The 22,292-nt window shown below is 44.6% G+C and overlaps 1 protein-coding gene and 1 long non-coding RNA gene across 4 annotated transcripts in view; one reads left to right on the top strand and one right to left on the bottom strand.

The window, feature by feature from the left end:
* LOC130273920 (uncharacterized) overlaps window positions 1–9,201 on the bottom strand; it is a 50,451-nt gene extending 41,250 nt beyond the window's left edge. For both annotated transcript variants that reach the window (XR_008844180.1, XR_008844179.1), the window contains exon 1: window positions 9,064–9,201. This is a non-coding gene — a long non-coding RNA (uncharacterized LOC130273920). The remainder of the gene's footprint in view (window positions 1–9,063) is intronic.
* The window catches only part of DIPK1C (divergent protein kinase domain 1C), a 91,330-nt gene continuing 73,235 nt past the window's right edge, over window positions 4,198–22,292 (top strand). The window contains exon 1 of one of the 2 annotated variants that reach the window (XM_056521438.1): window positions 4,198–4,830. In XM_056521438.1, the coding sequence (XP_056377413.1) occupies window positions 4,738–4,830 (93 nt within the window). In that variant the 5' untranslated portion in view covers window positions 4,198–4,737. Of the gene's footprint in view, window positions 4,915–22,292 lie in introns of both variants that reach the window. The other variant, XM_056521437.1, reaches the window with a different exon arrangement.

Here is a 22,292-nt window from a genome sequence, read left to right on the forward strand (position 1 = left end):
AGTATAAATAAAAACATAACACGGGAACAAACAAAATCCTAAACTGTCTAGTCACTAACTACACAACCCAGCATGCCCTGACTATCAACTGGAGGGTTTTTCCCTGCCAGTTAAACATGTGTCCTGCAACCTGTGGCTCACTGTTCACACACAGTGTTTGCAGCCTCTTGCTGTGTGTACTAAGACACCTTGTCTGTGCATTTCACTGTTGGGTCACTCCCAGCGCCTGGCTGTGTGCTCCTCACAAGGACCTCTGCCTCCCCATTTTACAGCCACTTTGCTGTCTTCTGGGGAGAGCCCAGACTATTCATTTACTTTGCTTATATGAAGACTTCCCACAGTTCTGCTCGCCTCATCAATTAGGCACCTGATGAGCATCTCTGCTAGCTCACCTAGGATAAAGGACTGGGAAAAACACCATTTCATTGCCCTCAAACCTGTCTCAATGCCACATAGTATATATGGAAAATCTAAGTCAAGCCCACTGCACTGCTAGCAAAATATGAAACTGCTATAACTGTAACAGACCACAGCACTCATACTGTTTCAGCTGGTTATATATTTATATACATATATATATATATATATATATATATATATATATATATATATATATAGGAATATGCAAAGCAGCTCATTACACAACCTTTTCAGGTAGTGTTCCCTGGTATCAGCTTGGCTCCTGTTAAGGAATATAAAAAGCTGAACGGGATTTATGCCAAGCCAGACTACTATATATATATATATATTTATATATATATATATATATATATATATATATATAAATAGAGATCATAAACAGTAATGCACATCATGCATCAACTACATAAACATTAACTTATTATGTTGAAACCACATGCAAATGTACACAAGAGATATAAAAGTAAACTTCCCTAGAGAAAGCATAAGAGAAGGGAAAAGCAAAAACAGGCATTCAAGTCAGGAAGCAATAAAATGAAAATTGCCTATAAACAGAAAATAAAGCAAATGCGACCGGCGGTAGAAGAAAGAAAATTATGACTTTACAGAACATAAGTGCAAATAAAATCTATTCCTGCAAAACAAAACACCACTTTTCATAGTTACACAATGTGTGTCCTAGGCCAGACCTCCAATGCCCATTATGTATCCATCCTTACAGCTAATGTGCCAGTGCATGTAGCCTGGAGTGTCCGTGTACAGACGATGGTGATCAAGAAGAATCCAATGTCGAAGCTGCTGGTACTTACAGATATGTAAATGAAATGCTGATTTTATCTTCACATAATTTGTTTCCAGGTGGCTTCAAACTATTTATAACATGTCAGGAAAACAAAAAACAAATGAAAAGCATGGGTTCTAAACATCTTTTGTTGCACACAGCTGTGTTATCTAAAACTACACTATGGTTCTTGCCGTTAGGTTTGAGTGGGCAGTTACTGTGCCAGAGCAATCTGCCAGCTTTATAGAACTTCCTTGCCTTTACTTTCCAGTATTGCTAAATGGGATATTGACCCAGATCAGAAACCCCTCCTCTCAGTTAAAGAGGATCTGTGGTCATTTCTAAAAATTCTATCTACTGGTTTGTATAAATTCATTGGGGGGGCTGATCACATAACTTTTCAGGGTTTGTCGAACCAATTTTGCACCTAAAAATCTGTATTATGGCTTTTTTTTTTGCGTCACTAATTCTACTTTGTAATAATATCAGTCATTTTACCCAAAAATCTACGGCGAAACGGGAAAATCATTGTGCAACAAAATTGAAAAAATACAGCCATTTTGTAACTTTTGGCGGCTTATTCTCTAGGTCCATACGGTTAAAATGATACCCTACTTGTATAGGTTTGATTTTGTATTGCTTCAGAAAAAAATCATAACTACATTCAGGAAAATGTATACGTTTAAAATTGTCATCTTCTGACCCCTATAACTTTTTATTTTTCCGTGTTCAGGGCACTATGAGGGTTCATTTTTTGCGCCGTGATCTGAAATTTTTGTCGGTACCATTTTTGTATAGATCTGACTTTTTGATCGCTTTTTATTAAACTTTTCATGATATAAAAAGTGTCCAAAAATACGCTATTTTGGACTTTGGAATTTGTTTGCACGTACACCATTGACCTTGCGGTTTAATTAGCAGTACATTTTTTTAAATCGGACATTTCCGCACGCGGCGATACCACATATGTTTATTTTTGTTTTTATTTACAGTTTTTTTTTATTATTGGAAATGCCGGGTGATTCAAACTTTTATTAAGGGAAGGGATAATTCAAAGGGTTAATGATTTTTTTACACTTTTCTTTTGCAATATTATAGCCCCCATAGGGGGCTATAACATTACATTTACTGATCTTTAACTGTGTTCAATGCATCTCCATAGAGGTGCATTGATCAGGGTTTTCGGCGATTGATTGCTCAAGCCTGGATCTCAGGCTTGAAGCATTCAATCAGCGATCGGACTGCAGAAAGGAAGGTAAGAGACCTTCCTCCTGTAGTACAACTGTTCGGGATGCCGCAATTTCCCCGCAGCGAACCCGAACAGCTCCCTGAGCTCCCTGAACTTTTACTTTCACTTTTAGCCGCGTGGCTCAGTTTGAGCGCGCGGCTAAAGGGTTAATAGCGCGCAGCACCGCGATCAGTGCCGCGTGCTATTAGAGGCGGGTCCCGGCTTCACTATGACGTAATATGATGCGGGGTCACCGTGGGACCCCGGGTTATATCACGGGAGTGGGACCAAGGATGTACTCATACGTCCTTGGTCCTTAAGGGGTTAATAATGTGTATTTTTAATATAATGTATAGTATGCTTACCTTGTTGGCGTTGCAGGACCTTCAGTCATGTGACTATGTTAATTCCTCTATGGTATGTTGGAGGACCTTTTGGAGGTCCCTGGGTCACATGTTTACCCATAACTCTATGTAAGGATGATTGACAGAAGTATTGGACCAATTAGCTCTTGTCCAGCCCCTGCCCATATAAGGGAACTGTAGCCAATGATCGCTCTCTTGGGTTGCTGCTCTCGTGGATGCCGGACTAGCAGGATGGATCTGCGCAACTTGCAAAGACACACTAGGCCTGAAAACCTATGGGCCTCAGATGAACTAAAACTGTGAGTTCTAAACTACCCCCGCTAAAGCTAGCGTGACTACTGGACTGCAACTAAATCCCCTAAATCCAGTGGAACAGCGCATATCCGTCTACAGACTCTAAAACGCTTAAGGTCCCAACCACTGTCAATCTCTAAGAGACTTTGCATGTATAGAGACTGTTTCGGTTATGAAGCTTGCATAAAATCTTCAGTAAAGTTCAGTTTTCAGCAAACTCTCCGGTTGTGGACATTCAATTATTCTATAACTCCCTATCGCTCTTGGGAAGGGTGGCGGTAGGACAATCATTACAGAGGAGCCCTCACCCTGGCGTCACGAATAGAAAGGGTTAACCAGACACCCTTTAGTCACCGCACAGCTACACCCCATATACCCTACTCCCCCAGGCTATCACATAGCCCTTTCATGTATTGGCATACCTGTGTTTCCAAAATACTAGTGAATCCTGCCAAAACCCAAGACAAAACAAACAAAAGCCTTATACTGTGTGGTATATGCTCTTTTTTTTCTACAGGTTTCAACAGCAGCCCTATGAGACTGAATGGCCCTTCTCTACCATTGACATACCTGTCAGAATACGTCCCTATTACATGCACAGTATATACAGTAACTTGGAAAGCATGTACATCCAGATACACCGGAAGGCAGCAAACATTTATACTGTATATTTGCCTATTATCTTTGCTGTGTACCACTCAATTATTTATTTATGAATTACTCTTATCTCCTGGAGCCTTCTTGGCATTCTTACTTCTGCTGGGAAGAAATATGTGTGTAATTTAATCTCTGTACAAGTATCATTGCAAAGATTAGAGGTTGCAGATATTGTAGCATGTGTAGAATAATGACTCTGCAGTGAGTAATGAAGTTCAGGGTGACAGCAGCTCTTCATCATCCATCAGCAGCTAATATAGGGGTGCACAGCAAACAGCTGGATGTTGGGATACACTATATACTACAGCAGTGGTTTCCAACCAGGGTGCCTCCAGCTGTTGCAAAACGACAACTCCCAGCATGCCTGGACAGCCTTCGGCTGTCCAGGCATGCTGGGAGTTGTCGTTTTGCAACAGCTGGAGGCCCCCTGGTTGGGAAGCACTGTACTACAGTAACATAACAGCAGCTTGCTGTAAAGAGTAGTGTGTTGGGCACTGACTCAGAGGAATTCACTGCCAGATCCATCATTCTCCCTGACATCTCTATACAGGTCTGCTCATCTGTAGAACAAGTGAAGCTCACAAATGCCCTTTTCCTCTTGTGTGAACCGTCCAGGCTATCTGTTAAGTTGGATTTCTGCTTGACAGCATACAAAAGAAGGCGGAACTACGTGGCTTCAGTTCAATAGCACATTTCAGTTTTCCTGCAAAAAGCACCAGCACAGGGAGGTAGTCCAGTTGTCCATGCAGGGAGCAGAGCTGAGGAGGCTTTACTTTGTAGGTGCTACTGATTGTCCTCCCTGGCAGCAGCTGGCATTCTTACCCTCAGAAGATGGCTTTACTTTGTAGGTGCTACTGATAGTCCTCCCTGGCAGCAGCTGGCATTCTTACCCTCAGAAGATGGCTTTACTTTGTAGGTGCTACTGATAGTCCTCCCTGGCAGCCGCTGGCATTCTTACCCTCAGAAGATGGCACACTCTTACTGATCTTACCATGAGAATATTCCCTGGTAAATGGCTGAAAATAAAGATCTGCAAGAAGAACACTTTCCTTCTCCTGCTCTTCTGGGCTTCTTGCTGGATATTGGTGAGCACTTTCCTGTTTGTCCACAGGAGCATGTTCTCAGATCGCTGCACCGATGAGGAGAGTAAGAAGATCCTGGCAGGACTGGTATGTAGCTCAATAATGCCAACTCTAGGTGGGCATTCGTTACAGATATACGTACTCCTAATGCTGTAGTCATCTCCGGTATAATGCAGTGCTGTTTGTGTTTTTTCTATACTAGTTCCCTTTAAACTATCATAGGATCCTTTCTTATAAGTAACCTGCTGCATACTGTTTAGATTTGCTGGGGTTAGCTCAGGATTCCATCAGGTTTCTGAATATTTTACCAAGAGACGGTGATTTATCTGATAATTCATGTCCTAAGGGTCTATTCCCACGGCAGAGTTTCTGCATTCGGAATTCCGCCTCAAGTTAAAGGGGTACTCCACCCCTAGACATCTTATCCGCTATCCAAAGGATAGGAGATAAGATGTCAGATCGCTGGGGTCCCGCTGCTGGGGACCCCCGGGATCTACCATGCTGCACCCAGCTTTAGCGGCTTGCGGAACCACTGGAAGTCCTCAGGCTGAGTCCATCTCGACCACGAGGATGGAGCATAGTGACGTCACGGTTCCACCCCGTGTGACATCATGCTCCGCCCCCTCAATGCAAGTCTATTGGAGGGGCGTGACACTTTAAAGCCCATAGACTTCTACGGGATTCCGCACTCCCATTCACACTTCTGAATTTCCGCTTTAGTTCGAGGCAGAATTCCGCGGGCGGAAATTCAGAAGTGTGAATGGGAGTGCAGGATCCCACAGAAGTCTATGGGCTTAAGTTTGAGGCGGAATTCCGCAAGCCGAAGTTCAGAAGTGTGAATGGGATTGTGGAATCTCATAGAAGTCTAAGTGCTTTAGTTTGGGGCATAATTCCGCAAGCCGAAGTTCAGAAGTGTGAATGGGAGTGCGGAATCCCATAGAAGTCTATGTGCTTTAGTTTGGGGCGGAATTCCACAAGTGGAAATTCAGAAGTGTTAATGGGAGTGCGGAATCCCATAGAAATCTATGGGCTTTAGTTTGGGGCGGAATTCCGTGAGGGGAAATTCAGAAGTGTGAATGGGAGTGTGGAATCCCATAGAAGTCTATGGGCTTTAATTTGAGGCGGAATTCCGCAAGCAGAAATTCAGAAGTGTGAATGGGAGTGTGCGGAATCTCATAGAAGTCTATGGGCTTTAATTTGAGACGGAATTCCGCAAGCAGAAATTCAGAAGTGTGAATGGGAGTGCGGAATCTCATAGAAGTCTATGGGCTTTAATTTGATGTGGAATTCCGCAAGCGGAAATTCTGCTGTGTGAATAGACCCTAAGGCTAGGTTCACACTACGGAACTGCCGGGCAGAAAATTTCTCCAATAGACTGCAATGTGTTCCGCGAGCAACGCCATTCTTCAGGCGGAAATTTTCAAGCAGATTTTCCGTTCACAAATTACGCTTCACATATTCCGAAGTTTGAATTTGGGAATGGAAACCCATTCACTATACAGTACATTTTAGTAAACGGAATTTCTGCCTGCAATTTCAAAGCAAAATTGCAGGCGGAAATTCCGTAGTATGAACCTATCCTAAGAGAGGTATTACTGACATAGCATGTCATAGCAGTAACATGTGAGCTATGATGGAAGACAGAGAGAGGGAGGGAGAATTATTTGAGGTAGAAGTGGACATTATTCTCTCTAATACTGTTAATTGTTGAGAGTCCTAACTAGAGAAAAATGTTTAATCCTATAATAACAATAACAATATTTAATAAATAAAAAAAAATAGCATTGACAAGGAAATCACACTATTGGGTTGCCTTTTATCAGGCTTACTGCAGAGAACTAGAAAGTTTTGATTAGAGAAGGCACGGCGATTGCATAAAATGAACACTAGATGGCACCGCAGAGCCCATATGGGATTATTGAGATGCATATACAAAGTGGTATAAAACACATTTTTCGATAGCTTTAGATGCTTCAACATTTTTCATCCTGTTTGGGTCATGTCAACTGTGCCATTTTTAACTTTAATATGTGGGAGTCAATGGTAAGGCTGTCCAGACTTTATTTCACTTGTAAACTATGATCCCACTAGATATTTTCCTGTGATGTAAAATACATGACAGAATTCCAAGGTGCACTCTTGGATTTCTGCCTCATATGTCACTCCTAGTTGGTGCGATTTTGGCCACGGATTACCTCGGATTGGCTACCCAGCATGTTTTCTGCGTGGAATATGCATGGAAAATGCATCAATAAGTGACACATGACTTATCTTTCATAATGCTGTTTACAGCGTGAACTACATCACGCACTGAAAATGACATTATATGTGGTTTTCATGCATTTTGCTGTTAGGGAATATGTATCCAAATACACATAAAAAATAAATCATGTGAACACAGCTTTACGCCGCTCTTTAAGAACATGAATTAAAATGTTACCTACCCATTTTTGCTAGCATATAGGAAGAAAGATTTTTTACCTCTTTAATGTAGAGGTAATGGCTACCACTGGGAACACTACAGCAGCGCAGAGCTCTGTATAGAAGATTATTGCAGCTCATGAATATTACCCGAAATCAGGAGCAGATTGTTCGCTTCCATGCAGGGATATCTGTAATTGTACAACTTAGCATGAAATTTTAATAGATTTACTACATGTAGGCTAAGTTTCCACTTGATTTTTTTCTGGCAGTTTTTGGAAAACTACCACTACAGTTTTTGAGCGAAAGTCAGAAATGTATTCAAAAGGAGTAGGACATATAAAAGAAGGACTTACACTTCTCCTCCGTTGTGGTGGAGACTTAGCCTTAGGGGGAAAGGAGATATGAAGTTGTAAGATTACTATTATTAATAACAATGCTGGCTGCTTGGATGCTTTTTATCTCTGCTTCATTACCGTACAGCAATGATCAATGACTGCAGCTTAGCTGGGTTGTTTCAAGCATACACCTAGCCTTAAAGGACAACTGCAGCGTTATATAACTTATCCCCTATCCACAGGATAAAGGATTAGTGTTTGATCGCAGGGGGTCCGACTGCTGGGACCCCCCGCAATCTCCTGAATGGGGCCCCCGCATTAGCGCTCAGTGAGAGAGCTAATGCGTGTAGCGTTGACCCAGAGAGGTCAACGGTTACTCCCCCTCCCCATACAGTTCTATGGGAGAGGTGGGGAGGCACGAACACTGCCTCCCCACCTCTCCCATAGAACTACATGGAGGAGGCGTGTCGGCTGCAACATCATGCTGTGGCCCCGTGAAGGAGATTGCAGGGGTCCCAGCATTCGGACCCCCCGCGATCAAACACATAAGTTGTTTTCGGCAGCAGATGTCCTTTAAATAAAAATTTCTCAAGGTTCCAGCTCGCCATACATTTAAGGCCACTTTCACACTAATGTATTAAAGACAGATTTTTGTGTCTACATTTTGGCCTCAAGTCCCAGACTGACTCCAGGTCTGTTGGCTTGTAATGACAGCTGTCAGTCTGAGCCATCAGGCCTGTGGTCAGATGGGGACTTGAGAACGTAATATGGCTGCAATAATGTATCCGTATTACATTTGTGTGAAACCATATAAACCGATAGTAGGGCTGATAGCATATAATGATGAACAGTGTCCAATGAATATCCCAAGTATATATCCTATCCCAAGCACTGAACACACAAATAAGTAAAATAGAAAGCTTTATTGATAATCAAACATATCCATTAAAATGATTATTAAAAGAACCAGCAGCAATAAGAAAAATATGATTCACAGTTCCAGAATACAAATATAATGACATTGCCATCATTATGAAAGGATACAAGAATGAAATATATTAAATATGCCTAATAGCGGTTCACTTAAAGTGATCTAACACATACAACTGTATGTAGCATATATAGTAAAGTGTATGAAATGAGACAAAAAAAAATTATCATAAGCACACAAAGTGCATCACGGTTTTGGCAACACATATATTGGATGTCTAGTGGAGCAAAGTGGATGGGCGCAATCACAGGCTAAAAAAAGCCTGTTACAGAGCCTCACCGGACCACTGACCAAGCCAAAAAACTAAAAAACCCAATTGTGTCCCTCAGTCAGACAACGTGCTATACTCACGTACCAGGAGTTGTGACCACGCCTATGCCGTTTTGCTATACACTTCTTCAGGGAGTGTCTTGGGTTAATCCCAGGATGCTATTTATATATTTCACCGACCAATAAGATTGCTACAAATATAGATTAAATATTTACCTCTAAACACAGTTGGAAACCCCCACCGGCTGTTCCGATGGCCGGCACCATCTTGCCCTGCACTGCGCGTGCGCACAAAGGCTAGTGTGTGTGAAACCAGCCTAAGATTAGCCTTGGCCACAAAATGCAGGTTAGCCTTCTGTGAGCTCCTTTATAAGAACAATTTAATCATCCCTGACTGAATAGTTAAAAAATGGAATGCAACAATGTGGGCTCTATAATAGTGGCATTGAGTAGAAAGGTCCTGGAAGGGCAGTACCTAAATATTTCTTATTATAATGTTTAAAGGAATTAGTTGAGCCATCTGGAAAAACAAGCCCTTAAAGGGGTATTCTAGGATATTTTTCTTTAGCTTTTGAGCCCATGATGCTAAGTTATATTATTGTGTAAAATGCTTCTATTAACTCTGTGCGCCGCTTTGCCCATTTTTCTGCACGGAACCCACACCCAGAACTTCTGAAGTGCAAGTCTTTTTATTTTACTATTGTCTTGAACCTTTCCCGGTATAGGTCACATGGTCTTCAGGGGGCGGGGCTATGATGCAGTGAGTGGGTAGATAGTATTACTTGAGTAAATCCCTTCCACCCTGCTATCCACCCTCCCACTGGAACACAGCCACTTCTCCCGGGAATCTAGGTTAGAATAGAATTTTATCAATGAACAATAACTGGTTTATAATAGTGCATACTATTCCAGTTTTATTTCCTATAGCAAACAATAGTACTTGTATTATCCTGTGCACTGAAAACATTAGCTACACTGCAGATTTTTTTGTATACACAAATAGTCTCATATATGAAGGTCCTTGGCATTAGATGCCTTGAGGAGTTAATTAGCATTTTGTAATTCAATGAGCACATCTTACATTTGCACATTTTTATGTGTAGTTGTTGTTTAGCAGATTAAAAATATTTCTCCACTAATCCCATTACTAGCTGAAATCACTGGTTACATTGTGACAAACATGTTAGGACTGGTGGAGAGATTTTATAGCAAACAATAAAAGTTTCTGGCTGGAACTATGTTTTGTGTTTTCATGGAAAACTGAACTGCTATTCAACAGCCAAACGGATCATTAAAAAGAGAACTATTCTCATAAATTAGGAGAACAAACTATGGTGTCACTGATCGGTTCGGAGTGACTTGTCAGGGTCAGTTGAGGGGCCCACATTGCTCCAGGTCCAGGATTTTAAACACCACCTGAAGCCATCAGTGAAACAGAATCCCTATTCCCTCCTCTATTTTTAATATTCATACAGTTGATATGCTGAAAGTTGTCTTGCTTTACTGCACACCCAATGGACATAGACACAATAAACATCTCCAGACCCTATTCTTTGTATGGGAGATGTTTGTAAGCATGTTCTGTGACCTGTGCAGGGGTCATTCTACAAGGGAAGGCTGAGCTGCTATTGACTTTTCTTTTTGCGGGGATATCCACTTTCCAGAAGCCTCCTCCTTTTTATTACAGACAGAACAGGAACTCTAAGCTTAATCTTAGCCCTAGTGGCCAGGATGAATACTGCAAGATTTCAGGATTATTTTATTATATATAGATAATAAAATGGAAAATTAGAAAAAATATTATTAAAAATTCTTAACAAAATATGTTTAACATAAAAAACTTGATCTACATAATAGGTCTTTTTTTGATTACACATTCCCTTTAAAGAGAGTCTGACAGCTGGTTCACCCACAATAAACCCAAGATACAGCCGGCTCCCCACCTCCGATACGCTAGGGCGCATTAGAAAAAAAGCTATTACTGCCATAATGCCGCACCTACAGCTCTTCATCCGCACTATAACCCATTATCCTGGGTTTTGTGTGGGTGAACCAGATGTCAGTGTTACATGCTGCACTCAAGCCACAGACACCGGCCTTGAGGGCAGCGTCCCCGTGTCCCTGACCGCCGGCGGGACCAGGATTCGCATCGTGGGACACGCCCGCATGCGAATCCCGGCCCGTCTCTTACCTCCCGTCCCTTAGGGCACGCGTGCCGGAACTTTAAAATTTAAAGGGCTAGTGCGCCCAGAATTAGTAAATTCACCTGTCACCATGTTATAAGTTATTTGCATCTCCCACACCCCTCTGCCGGATCTTCAGTGCTTATTGCCTAAGAGAAAGCGTTCCCATTGCCTGTTTTGCCTACCCATGTTTCCTGACCTTCCTGCTACGTTTTTTGACTCCGAACCTTTGCCGCCTGTCTAGACCTTCTGCTATGTTGACTACGCCTCTGCCTCATCCTCCGGTACCCCGCCTTGCCCAGTTACCTGTGTGGTCAAGCCGTGTCGGGGGTAGCGACCTGGGTGTCGCCTGCCGCAGCAAATCCATCCTGCTTTGTGGCGGACTCTGGTGAAGACCAGCGGCACCTTAGACTCCGCTCCTTAATACGGTCCGAGTCATCAGCCACACAGGTAGAGGATCCACATCCAGTTTTGTGACATCCCGCATTCAGGTGCGTGACAGCCAGATTCTCTTTAAGACTAGTGATATTGCTTTTTGGTGGAAGGGACATGCACAATATTACTGGGATACTATATATCACATTGCCCCACCACAGTGACATTAGTAGAAGATACATGACAAGTGTTATTTATAATAGTGTTTTCTAATATGTAATCTTCCTGAAGGCTAAGAAAGCAATGGAATACTTAATAATTGGCATTATCAGTGCTCAGTGTTTGGTCTTAAAGGGGTTATCCACCATAAGGGGATTTTAGTACGTACCTGGAAGGCAGTAATGGACATGCTTAGGAAGGATCTGTGCTTATCTTGGGTCTAAATGGCTATGTTGTAAGATTACCATAACATTGTGGCTTGCTTTTAGTGAACTGGTATTTCCTGTTTGAGTTTCCTTCTTTGCCTACAAATCCCATAATTGTATTTTCCTCCCTCCCACACATCAGCCACCCAAAAGACCTCTGGTTTTCAATCAGGGTGCCCACAGCTGTTGCATTAGTTGCAGATTGATCTCTCTCCCACCATGCGATCACTCCACCAATTGAAGCAGATAGGCTCCCTGTCATCAGCTGACTAGTGATGTCAGGTCTCGGCCGCATTGCAACCTGGGAAAAATCTGAGACAACAGTCATTTTGTATGCTGTTAAAAATAAATATTGGAGTGAAAATCACATAAGAATTGTGAGAAAGCCGTCACACGCAGGTACAGACACTATATTATGAACTACACTAACTTTACAGCCTCTGTAGCATAGTCAAATAAAAAAAATTCCTGGAATACCCATAATAACAGGAAAGGAGCACAGTTACCTAATTCAACACATGCTGTTAGTTTAGTATTTACACATTTTTCTTATTATCGGTGACCAGGCTGATTTCACTTTAGGAACTGCCGGCAGGTAGAAATCCAAACCACTGCGGTCTGGAACTTATTGTTTATAAGGGCTCACCACACAGAGGTTCATTCACAGCCAAAATTTACTTAGACAAAGAGTTGGTACTAAAAGTACAAATCCTCTAGACCTTTGCCTTATACCCGTATTTATGTTCTCTTCTGACTCCCTTGGCACCACTAGCCACAGCTTATGCAATGACACAGTATTTATTCTACTATCATGTCTATTAGCCTATATTCACAACACATTTGTTGCTATGTGATACTGTGCAAATGTCTGCAAATATATGCCAATCTGTTGGATATGAATGTCAATGAGTTTCAATTTAAAAAGTAGACTTAAAGGGGTACTCTGGTGGAAAAAAATGTTTTTCATATCAGCTGGCACCAGAAATTTGAACAGATGTAAATAACTTCTATCAAAAAATCTTCCAGTACTTATCAGCTGCTCTATACTAAGTTGAGTTGTCCTTTTCTGTCTGACCACAGTGCTCTCTGCTGACACTGTCTTTGTCAGGAACTGTCCAAAGTAGGAGTGAATCCCCATAGCAAACCTCTCCTGCTCTGGACAGTTCCTGACATGGACAGGTGTCAGCAGAGAGCACTGTGGTCAGATAGAAATGAACAACTCAACTTCCTATGTAGAATACAGCAGGCTGATAAGTACTGGAAGGATTAAGATTTTTTAAAATAAATAATTTACAAATCTGTTTAACTTTCTAGCACCAGCTGATTTGAAAAAATAGTTTTCTACTGGACTACCCCATTAAAGGGGTTTAAAATGTTTTCCCATCACTTGGAATTGCGCTAAAATAAAAAAAATAATGAGCTAAATTTATTTGATCCATAATGCCATTTAATCCTTGCCACATCCAGCATTGCTTTTCCGGTCCTCCCTTTTGGGCCTTGCTTACGTTGATGCAGTTGTCACGATGCCGGCTGGCAGGTAGTGGATCCTCTGTGCCAGAGAGGGATTGGCGTGGACCGTGCTAGTGGACCGGTTCTAAGTCACTACTGGTTTTCACCAGAGCCCGCCGCAAAGCGGGATGGTCTTGCTGCGGCGGTAGTGACCAGGTCGTATCCACTAGCAACGGCTCACCTCTCAGGCTGCTGAAGATAGGCGCGGTACAAGGGAGTAGACAGAAGCAAGGTCGGACGTAGCAGAAGGTCGGGGCAGGCAGCAAGGATCGTAGTCAGGGGCAACGGCAGGAGGTCTGGAACACAGGCTAGGAACACACAGGAAACGCTTTCACTGGCACAATGGCAACAAGATCCGGCAAGGAAGTGCAGGGGAAGTGAGGTGATATAGGGAAGTGCACAGGTGAAGACACTAATTGGAATCACTGCGCCAATCAGCGGCGCAGTGGCCCTTTAAATCGCAAAGACCCGGCGCGCGCGCGCCCTAGGGAGCGGGGCCGCGCGCGCCGGGACAGGACCGAGGGAGAGCGAGTCAGGTACGGGAGCCGGGGTGCGCATCGCGAGCGGGCGCTACCCGCATCGCGAATCGCATCCCGGCTGGAAGCGGAATCGCAGCGCCCCGGGTCAGTGGATCTGACCGGAGCGCTGCAGCGGGGAGAGTGTAGCGAGCGCTCCGGGGAGGAGCGGGGACCCGGAGCGCTCGGCGTAACAGTACCCCCCCCCTTGGGTCTCCCCCTCTTCTTAGAGCCTGAGAACCTGAGGAGCAGACTTTTGTCTAGGATGTTGTCCTCAGGTTCCCAGGATCTCTCTTCAGGACCACAACCCTCCCAGTCCACTAAAAAAAAAGTTTTCCCTCTGACCTTTTTAGAGGCTAAGATCTCTTTGACAGAGAAGATGTCCGAGGAGCCGGAAACAGGAGTGGGAGGAACAGATTTGGGAGAAAAACGGTTGAGGATGAGTGGTTTAAGAAGAGAGACGTGAAAGGCATTAGGGATACGAAGAGAAGGAGGAAGAAGAAGTTTGTAAGAGACAGGATTAATTTGACACAAAACTTTGAAAGGACCAAGATAGCGTGGTCCCAACTTGTAGCTAGGGACACGGAAGCGGACATATTTAGCGGAGAGCCATACCTTGTCTCCAGGGGAAAAAACGGGAGGAGCTCTTCTTTTCTTATCTGCGAACTTCTTCATGCGTGATGAAGCCTGTAAGAGAGAATTTTGGGTCTCTCTCCATATGATGGAAAGGTCACGAGAAATTTCATCCACAGCGGGTAGACCAGAGGGCAAGGGGGTAGGGAGGGGGGGAAGAGGGTGACGGCCGTACACCACGAAAAATGGGGATTTGGAGGAAGATTCAGAGACTCTGAAGTTATACGAGAATTCGGCCCATGGAAGGAGATCTGCCCAGTCATCCTGGCGGGAGGAAACAAAATGTCGCAAATAATCACCCAAGACCTGGTTAATTCTTTCTACTTGTCCATTGGACTGGGGATGATATGCAGAAGAAAAATTTAATTTAATCTTGAGTTGTTTACAGAGAGCCCTCCAGAATTTAGACACGAATTGGACACCTCTATCCGAGACGATCTGCGTAGGCAACCCGTGAAGACGAAAAATGTGTACAAAAAATTGTTTAGCCAACTGAGGCGCTGAAGGAAGACCAGGAAGAGGGATGAAATGTGCCATTTTGGAGAATCGATCAACGACCACCCAAATAACAGTGTTGCCACGGGAAGGGGGTAAATCAGTAATAAAATCCATACCAATCAGAGACCAAGGCTGTTCGGGGACAGGCAGGGGATGAAGAAAACCAGCGGGCTTCTGGCGAGGAGTCTTATCCCGGGCACAGATAGTGCAGGCTCGCACAAAGTCCACAACATCCGTCTCCAGAGTCGGCCACCAATAGAAGCGGGAGATGAGTTGCAGAGATTTCTTGATGCCCACATGACCTGCGAGATGGGAGGAGTGACCCCATTTGAGGATTCCGAGGCGTTGGCGTGGAGAAACAAAGGTCTTTCCTGGAGGAGTTTGCCTGATGAAGGCAGGAGAAGTGGAGATCAGGCAGTCAGGTGGAATGATGTGTTGCGGAGAGAGTTCAACTTCTGAGGCATCCGAGGAACGAGAGAGAGCATCGGCCCTAATGTTCTTATCGGCAGGACGAAAGTGAATCTCAAAATTAAACCGGGCAAAGAACAGAGACCACCGGGCCTGGCGAGGATTCAGCCGTTGGGCAGACTGGAGGTAGGAGAGGTTCTTGTGGTCGGTGTAAATAATAACTGGAAATCTTGATCCCTCCAGCAGATGCCTCCATTCCTCAAGTGCTAATTTAATGGCTAGAAGCTCTCGATCCCCGATGGAGTAGTTCCTCTCCGCCGGAGAGAAGGTCCTAGAAAAAAAAAAACCACAAGTGACGGCATGCCCGGAAGAATTTTTCTGTAGAAGAACAGCTCCAGCTCCCACTGAGGAGGCATCAACCTCCAGTAGGAAGGGTTTGGAAGGGTCAGGTCTGGAGAGCACGGGAGCCGAAGAAAAGGCAGACTTGAGTCGTTTAAAGGCGTCTTCCGCTTGAGGAGGCCAGGACTTGGGATCGGCATTTTTTTTGGTTAAAGCCACGATAGGAGCCACAAGGGTAGAAAAATGTGGAATAAATTGCCTGTAATAATTGGCGAACCCCAAAAAGCGTTGGATAGCACGGAGTCCGGAGGGGCGTGGCCAATCTAAGACGGCAGAGAGTTTGTCTGGATCCATTTGTAGTCCCTGGCCAGAGACCAAATATCCTAGAAAAGGAAGAGATTGGCATTCAAACAGACATTTCTCAATTTTAGCATAGAGTTGATTGTCACGAAGTCTCTGAAGAACCATACGGACATGCTGGCGGTGTTCTTCTAGATTGGCCGAAAAAATTAGGATATCATCCAGATATACAACAACACAGGAGTATAACAGATCACGAAAAATTTCATTAACAAAGTCTTGGAAGACAGCAGGGGCGTTGCACAGGCCAAAGGGCATGACCAGATACTCAAAGTGTCCATCTCTGGTGTTAAATGCTGTTTTCCACTCATCCCCCTCTCTGATGCGGATGAGGTTATAGGCGCCTCTTAAGTCCAATTTAGTAAAGATGTGGGCACCTTGGAGGCGATCAAAGAGTTCAGAGATGAGGGGTAGGGGGTAGCGGTTCTTAACCGTGATTTTATTAAGACCGCGGTAGTCAATGCAAGGACGTAGGGAGCCATCTTTTTTGGACACAAAGAAAAATCCGGCTCCGGCAGGAGAGGAGGATTTACGGATAAAGCCCTTTTTTAAATTTTCCTGGACGTATTCAGACATGGCAAGAGTCTCTGGGGCAGAGAGAGGATAAATTCTGCCCCGGGGTGGAGTAGTGCCCGGGAGGAGGTCGATAGGACAATCATAAGGCCTGTGAGGAGGTAGAGTCTCCGCTTGTTTTTTGCAGAAAACATCCGCGAAGTCCATATAGGCCTTAGGGAGACCGGTTACTGGAGGAACCACAGAGTCACGGCAAGGGTTACTGGGAACCGGTTTTAGACAGTCCTTGGAACAAGAGGGCCCCCAACTCTTGATCTCCCCAGTGGACCAATCCAGGGTTGGGGAATGAAGTTGAAGCCAGGGAAGTCCAAGGAGAATTTCCGAGGTGCAATTGGGGAGGACCAAAAGTTCAATCCTCTCGTGATGAGATCCGATGCTCATTAGAAGGGGCTCCGTGCGGAAACGTATGGTACAGTCCAATCTTTCATTGTTTACACAATTGATGTAAAGGGGTCTGGCGAGACTGGTCACTGGGATGTTGAACCTGTTGACGAGAGAGGCCAAAATAAAATTTCCTGCAGATCCAGAGTCCAAGAAGGCCACAGTAGAGAAGGAGAAGGCAGAGGCAGACATCCGCACAGGCACAGTAAGACGTGGAGAAGCAGAGTAGACATCAAGGATTGTCTCACCTTTGTGCGGAGTCAGCGTACGTCTTTCCAGGCGGGGAGGACGGATAGGACAATCCCTCAGGAAGTGTTCGGTACTAGCACAGTACAGGCAGAGGTTCTCCATGCGGCGTCGTGTCCTCTCTTGAGGTGTCAGGCGAGACCGGTCGACCTGCATAGCCTCCACGGCGGGAGGCACAGGAACAGATTGCAGGGGACCAGAGGAGAGAGGAGCCGAGGAGAAGAAACGCCTCGTGCGAACAGAGTCCATATCTTGGCGGAGCTCCTGACGCCTTTCGGAAAAACGCATGTCAATGCGAGTGGCTAGGTGAATAAGTTCATGAAGATTAGCAGGCATTTCTCGTGCGGCCAGAACATCTTTAATGTTGCTGGATAGGCCTTTTTTAAAGGTCGCGCAGAGGGCCTCATTGTTCCAGGATAATTCTGAAGCAAGAGTACGGAATTGTACGGCATACTCGCCAACGGAAGAATTACCCTGGACCAGGTTCAACAGGGCAGTCTCAGCAGAAGAGGCTCGGGCAGGTTCCTCAAAGACACTTCGGATTTCCGAGAAGAAGGAGTGTACGGAGGCAGTGACGGGGTCATTGCGGTCCCAGAGCGGTGTGGCCCAAGACAGGGCTTTTCCAGACAGAAGGCTGACTACGAAAGCCACCTTAGACCTTTCAGTGGGAAACAGGTCCGACATCATCTCCAGATGCAGGGAACATTGGGAAAGAAAGCCACGGCAAAACTTAGAGTCCCCATCAAATTTATCCGGCAAGGATAGGCGTAGACCAGGAGCGGCCACTCGCTGCGGAGGAGGTGCAGGAGCTGGCGGAGGAGATGACTGCTGAAGCTGTGGTAGTAACTGCTGTAGCATAACGGTCAGTTGAGACAGCTGTTGGCCTTGTTGCGCTATCTGTTGTGACTGCTGGGCGACCACCGTGGTGAGGTCAGCGACAACTGGCAGAGGAACTTCAGCGGGATCCATGGCCGGATCTACTGTCACGATGCCGGCTGGCAGGTAGTGGATCCTCTGTGCCAGAGAGGGATTGGCGTGGACCGTGCTAGTGGACCGGTTCTAAGTCACTACTGGTTTTCACCAGAGCCCGCCGCAAAGCGGGATGGTCTTGCTGCGGCGGTAGTGACCAGGTCGTATCCACTAGCAACGGCTCACCTCTCAGGCTGCTGAAGATAGGCGCGGTACAAGGGAGTAGACAGAAGCAAGGTCGGACGTAGCAGAAGGTCGGGGCAGGCAGCAAGGATCGTAGTCAGGGGCAACGGCAGGAGGTCTGGAACACAGGCTAGGAACACACAGGAAACGCTTTCACTGGCACAATGGCAACAAGATCCGGCAAGGAAGTGCAGGGGAAGTGAGGTGATATAGGGAAGTGCACAGGTGAAGACACTAATTGGAATCACTGCGCCAATCAGCGGCGCAGTGGCCCTTTAAATCGCAAAGACCCGGCGCGCGCGCGCCCTAGGGAGCGGGGCCGCGCGCGCCGGGACAGGACCGAGGGAGAGCGAGTCAGGTACGGGAGCCGGGGTGCGCATCGCGAGCGGGCGCTACCCGCATCGCGAATCGCATCCCGGCTGGAAGCGGAATCGCAGCGCCCCGGGTCAGTGGATCTGACCGGAGCGCTGCAGCGGGGAGAGTGTAGCGAGCGCTCCGGGGAGGAGCGGGGACCCGGAGCGCTCGGCGTAACAGCAGTGGTGATGTGCCCATCTACCCACATCAGACTGCCCTCAGCAGTACATGGCACAAGTTCACGGAGGCCAGCAATTGGCTACGGGTTAGGGATGTTATCACTGCAGCTATGTTGGCAGGGAGGACCAGAGATCCTTAATAAATAATAAATGAGTATATATATATATATATATTTTTTTTTTTTTTATTGATTTATAGCTTAAAGTATTTGAAAAATGTGTGCTTTTTTCCACTGTATTCCTGAAAAGAGTGGTAGCTACACTGTCAAGCATCCAAGTGTATATAGTAAGGGCAGTCCATAAAAAGCCTATGGGTGCTTTACAGTACACAACAGTACAAATATGTATTTTGCTATACATATGTATATGGCTAGTTTACACTTTTTGAGCCTTATTTTGGGTCTGTAAACAGAGGGAAAAAACAGGTCAAAAGAAAACTCAAAATAAGTCGAAAAGAGTCTGAAAAACTGGTTGTCACAGCCTTAATCTGACATATGCTAAAAACATGATGTGAACTGATCCTTAAAGGGGTACTCCTGCGCTAACACATCTTATCCCCTATCCAAAGGATAGGGGATAAGATGCCTGATCGCGGGGGTCCCGCCACTGGGGACTCCCGTGATCTTGCACGCAGCACCCCGTTACAATCAGTCACCGGAGCACGTTTGCTCCGGGTCTGATTACTGGCGATAACAGGGGCCGGAGCATTGTGACATCACGGCCCCGCCCCTGTGTGACAACACACTCTGCCCCCTCAATGAAAGCCTATGGGAGGGGGCGTGACAGCTGTCCTTTGGACAGGGGATAAGATGTCTTAGCGCCGGAGTTCCCATTTAAATGTAGAGGCAGAATCCCCACCGATAGAGGTAGTAATCGACTACTGAGCAGAGAGAGGCATCGTGTAGAAGTGGGGTAGAAAATACCCGAGAGCAAGGCTGCTTTATTTCAGTTTATTATCAAAGTGGTGTTGCAAGATTTACTGTAAATATATGACATGCACTTTGCTCCTTGTCCCCCCCAATTATAGTTGCAAATGAAATCCAGACCATGATATGGCTTTCACATAAAAAATCATTAAGATTCTTATATATGCACAATAACAATGACATTTTTATTACAAAGGAATTCATTTTGGTATGAAATACAAGGACACCTAAAGAGAATTGTAGAAAGTGGTTTTGAATGTTAAAAAAAAGTGTTGGTTCACCTCAAGCTACTGTATAGGGACTGTACCAAAGAATACCTTAGTAAAGACATGATGTAATCTTACCATAATGTTGCTATTCAGCTTTGATTTACTATACCGGGGAACTTCGGCATATGCTCATGGCTTTATTAAAATGGGTACCCCGCTGGAAAACATTTTTTTTTTTTAATCACCTGGTGCCAGAAAGTTAAACAGATTTGTAAATTACTTCTATTAAAAAATCTTAATCCTTCCAGTACTTATCAGGAAGTTCCTTTCCAGAGGAAGTTCTTTTCTTTTTGAATTTTTTTTCTGTCTGACCACAGTGCTCTCTGCTGACACCTCTGTCCATTTTAGGAATTGTCCAGAGTAGGAGCAAATCCCCATAGCAAATCTATCCTGCTCTGGACAGTTCCTGAAATAGACAGAGGTGTCAGCAGAGAGCATTGTGGTCAGACAGAAAAGAAATTCAAGAAGAAAAGAATTTCCTGTGGAGCATACAGCAATTTATAAGTGCTGGAAGGATTATGAATTCTTTAATAGAAGTAATTTACAAATCTGTTTAACTTTCTGTCATCATTTGATTTAAAAAAATGTTTTTTCAGTGGAGTAACCCTTTAAAGCTTTATACGTGGAGTGGAGGTACAGAAACACATGGGAACAGAGTTCCTGCACTTTTTCCACAGCAGGAACACTGTTTCCATTTGCAGGAGTCCTGCAGGAGTTCCCGCACTTTTTTCCCAGGACTTGACCTCTGGGTACTTGGGTGTCTATTTGACCTCTCTATGGCTAGAATTGAATACATTTTCATTGCATTTATGGCATTCTTCATTGGACTCCCAATGTATGGAAATATTCATCCCTAAAAGCATCGCCTTTACTACATTGCACAGAACTCTACAGCTCCCTGCAATCTCTGTGTAGTTTGTGTACATGCCATTGGGTATGTGGTAGAAGCAATACAAAACAAGTTATTCTCCACTTGACCCAGGAAGCCTCTGTTTCTTATATATGTGCTAAATGGTTTTATATTCTAAGATTCAAGGTGAACATACACCTGCATTTTTAGTGTATTCCTAAAGTGACACAACATTAAAATAATTATCTAAAACTTGCTAGAATTGAAATGTTCTCATGTTTTTTCTGCTCTAAAATGAAATTGAAGCTTTTAAGTTGGAGCATAAACAGGAACAGGTATAGCCTACGGCTATTGAGCTAATGCTTAAGTAATGGATACTGGATCACTAAGGTCACAGAGGCGGCAGACTTCAGGTGCAAGCTTTTTGTTTTATGTTTTTTTTTTGTCATTTAGTATTAAATTACAGGTCTGGGAAACAGAACTCACACCTTGTCATCCATGTATTACAAATGTATGATGTATGAGCCTAAGCAAAGTCATATTTGTTAAAAGCCCTAGCCCTATTTCTGTTATTACAGCTGGTGTGTGGGGTAGTAGACACAATGGACATTACTTTCTGTTATATTCACATATCTACATATTTTGAGTGTAACAGCCTCGCTCCAGCCAGACACGCTGGCCGTGAGCGTGCAGTCATGTCTCTGTTGCCGGAAGGGCTGGGATCTGCATCGCGGGACGCCCCCGCATGCAAATAAAATGAAATAGAATAGCAAAATTAGGACGATGCGTTTCAAAAGGGTATCCCTTTCTTCCTGGGATCTGAGGAAGAAAGGGATACCCTTTTGAAACATGTCGTCCTAATTTTGCTATTCTTTTTCATTTTCTTTTCTTTTTTGCTTTTTGTAACCCGATTGTATAATAAACCCCCCCCCCCCTTCGAATTTACGAAGTTTCTGCCAGCTTATTGCCGCAACGGAGAAGCGCTTTCACACCAAACGCCGAGGAATTTTTCTCTGGGAAAGTCCCCCCTGTGGGAATTCCCGCAACTTGCCCCTATAAGAAGCCTGCTGGGGGAACACTTTCGCCCCCTCACATCGTTGCATAGATGACCTCAAGCTCTGTGCAGCTTTCAGGGAGGCTCTTTGCAGCTTTCAATGAGGCTCTGTGCAGAAAAGCACTTCCTGAGTTTGGTCTCCTGAACAGGCCGGGAGGAGACCAAACTCACTGTATTAATTGTGGCAGGGAACAGAACAGAGCAACCTAGTGGCCG

This window comes from Hyla sarda, chromosome 5 (genome assembly GCF_029499605.1).
Source record: "Hyla sarda isolate aHylSar1 chromosome 5, aHylSar1.hap1, whole genome shotgun sequence".
NCBI lineage: Eukaryota > Metazoa > Chordata > Amphibia > Anura > Hylidae > Hyla > Hyla sarda.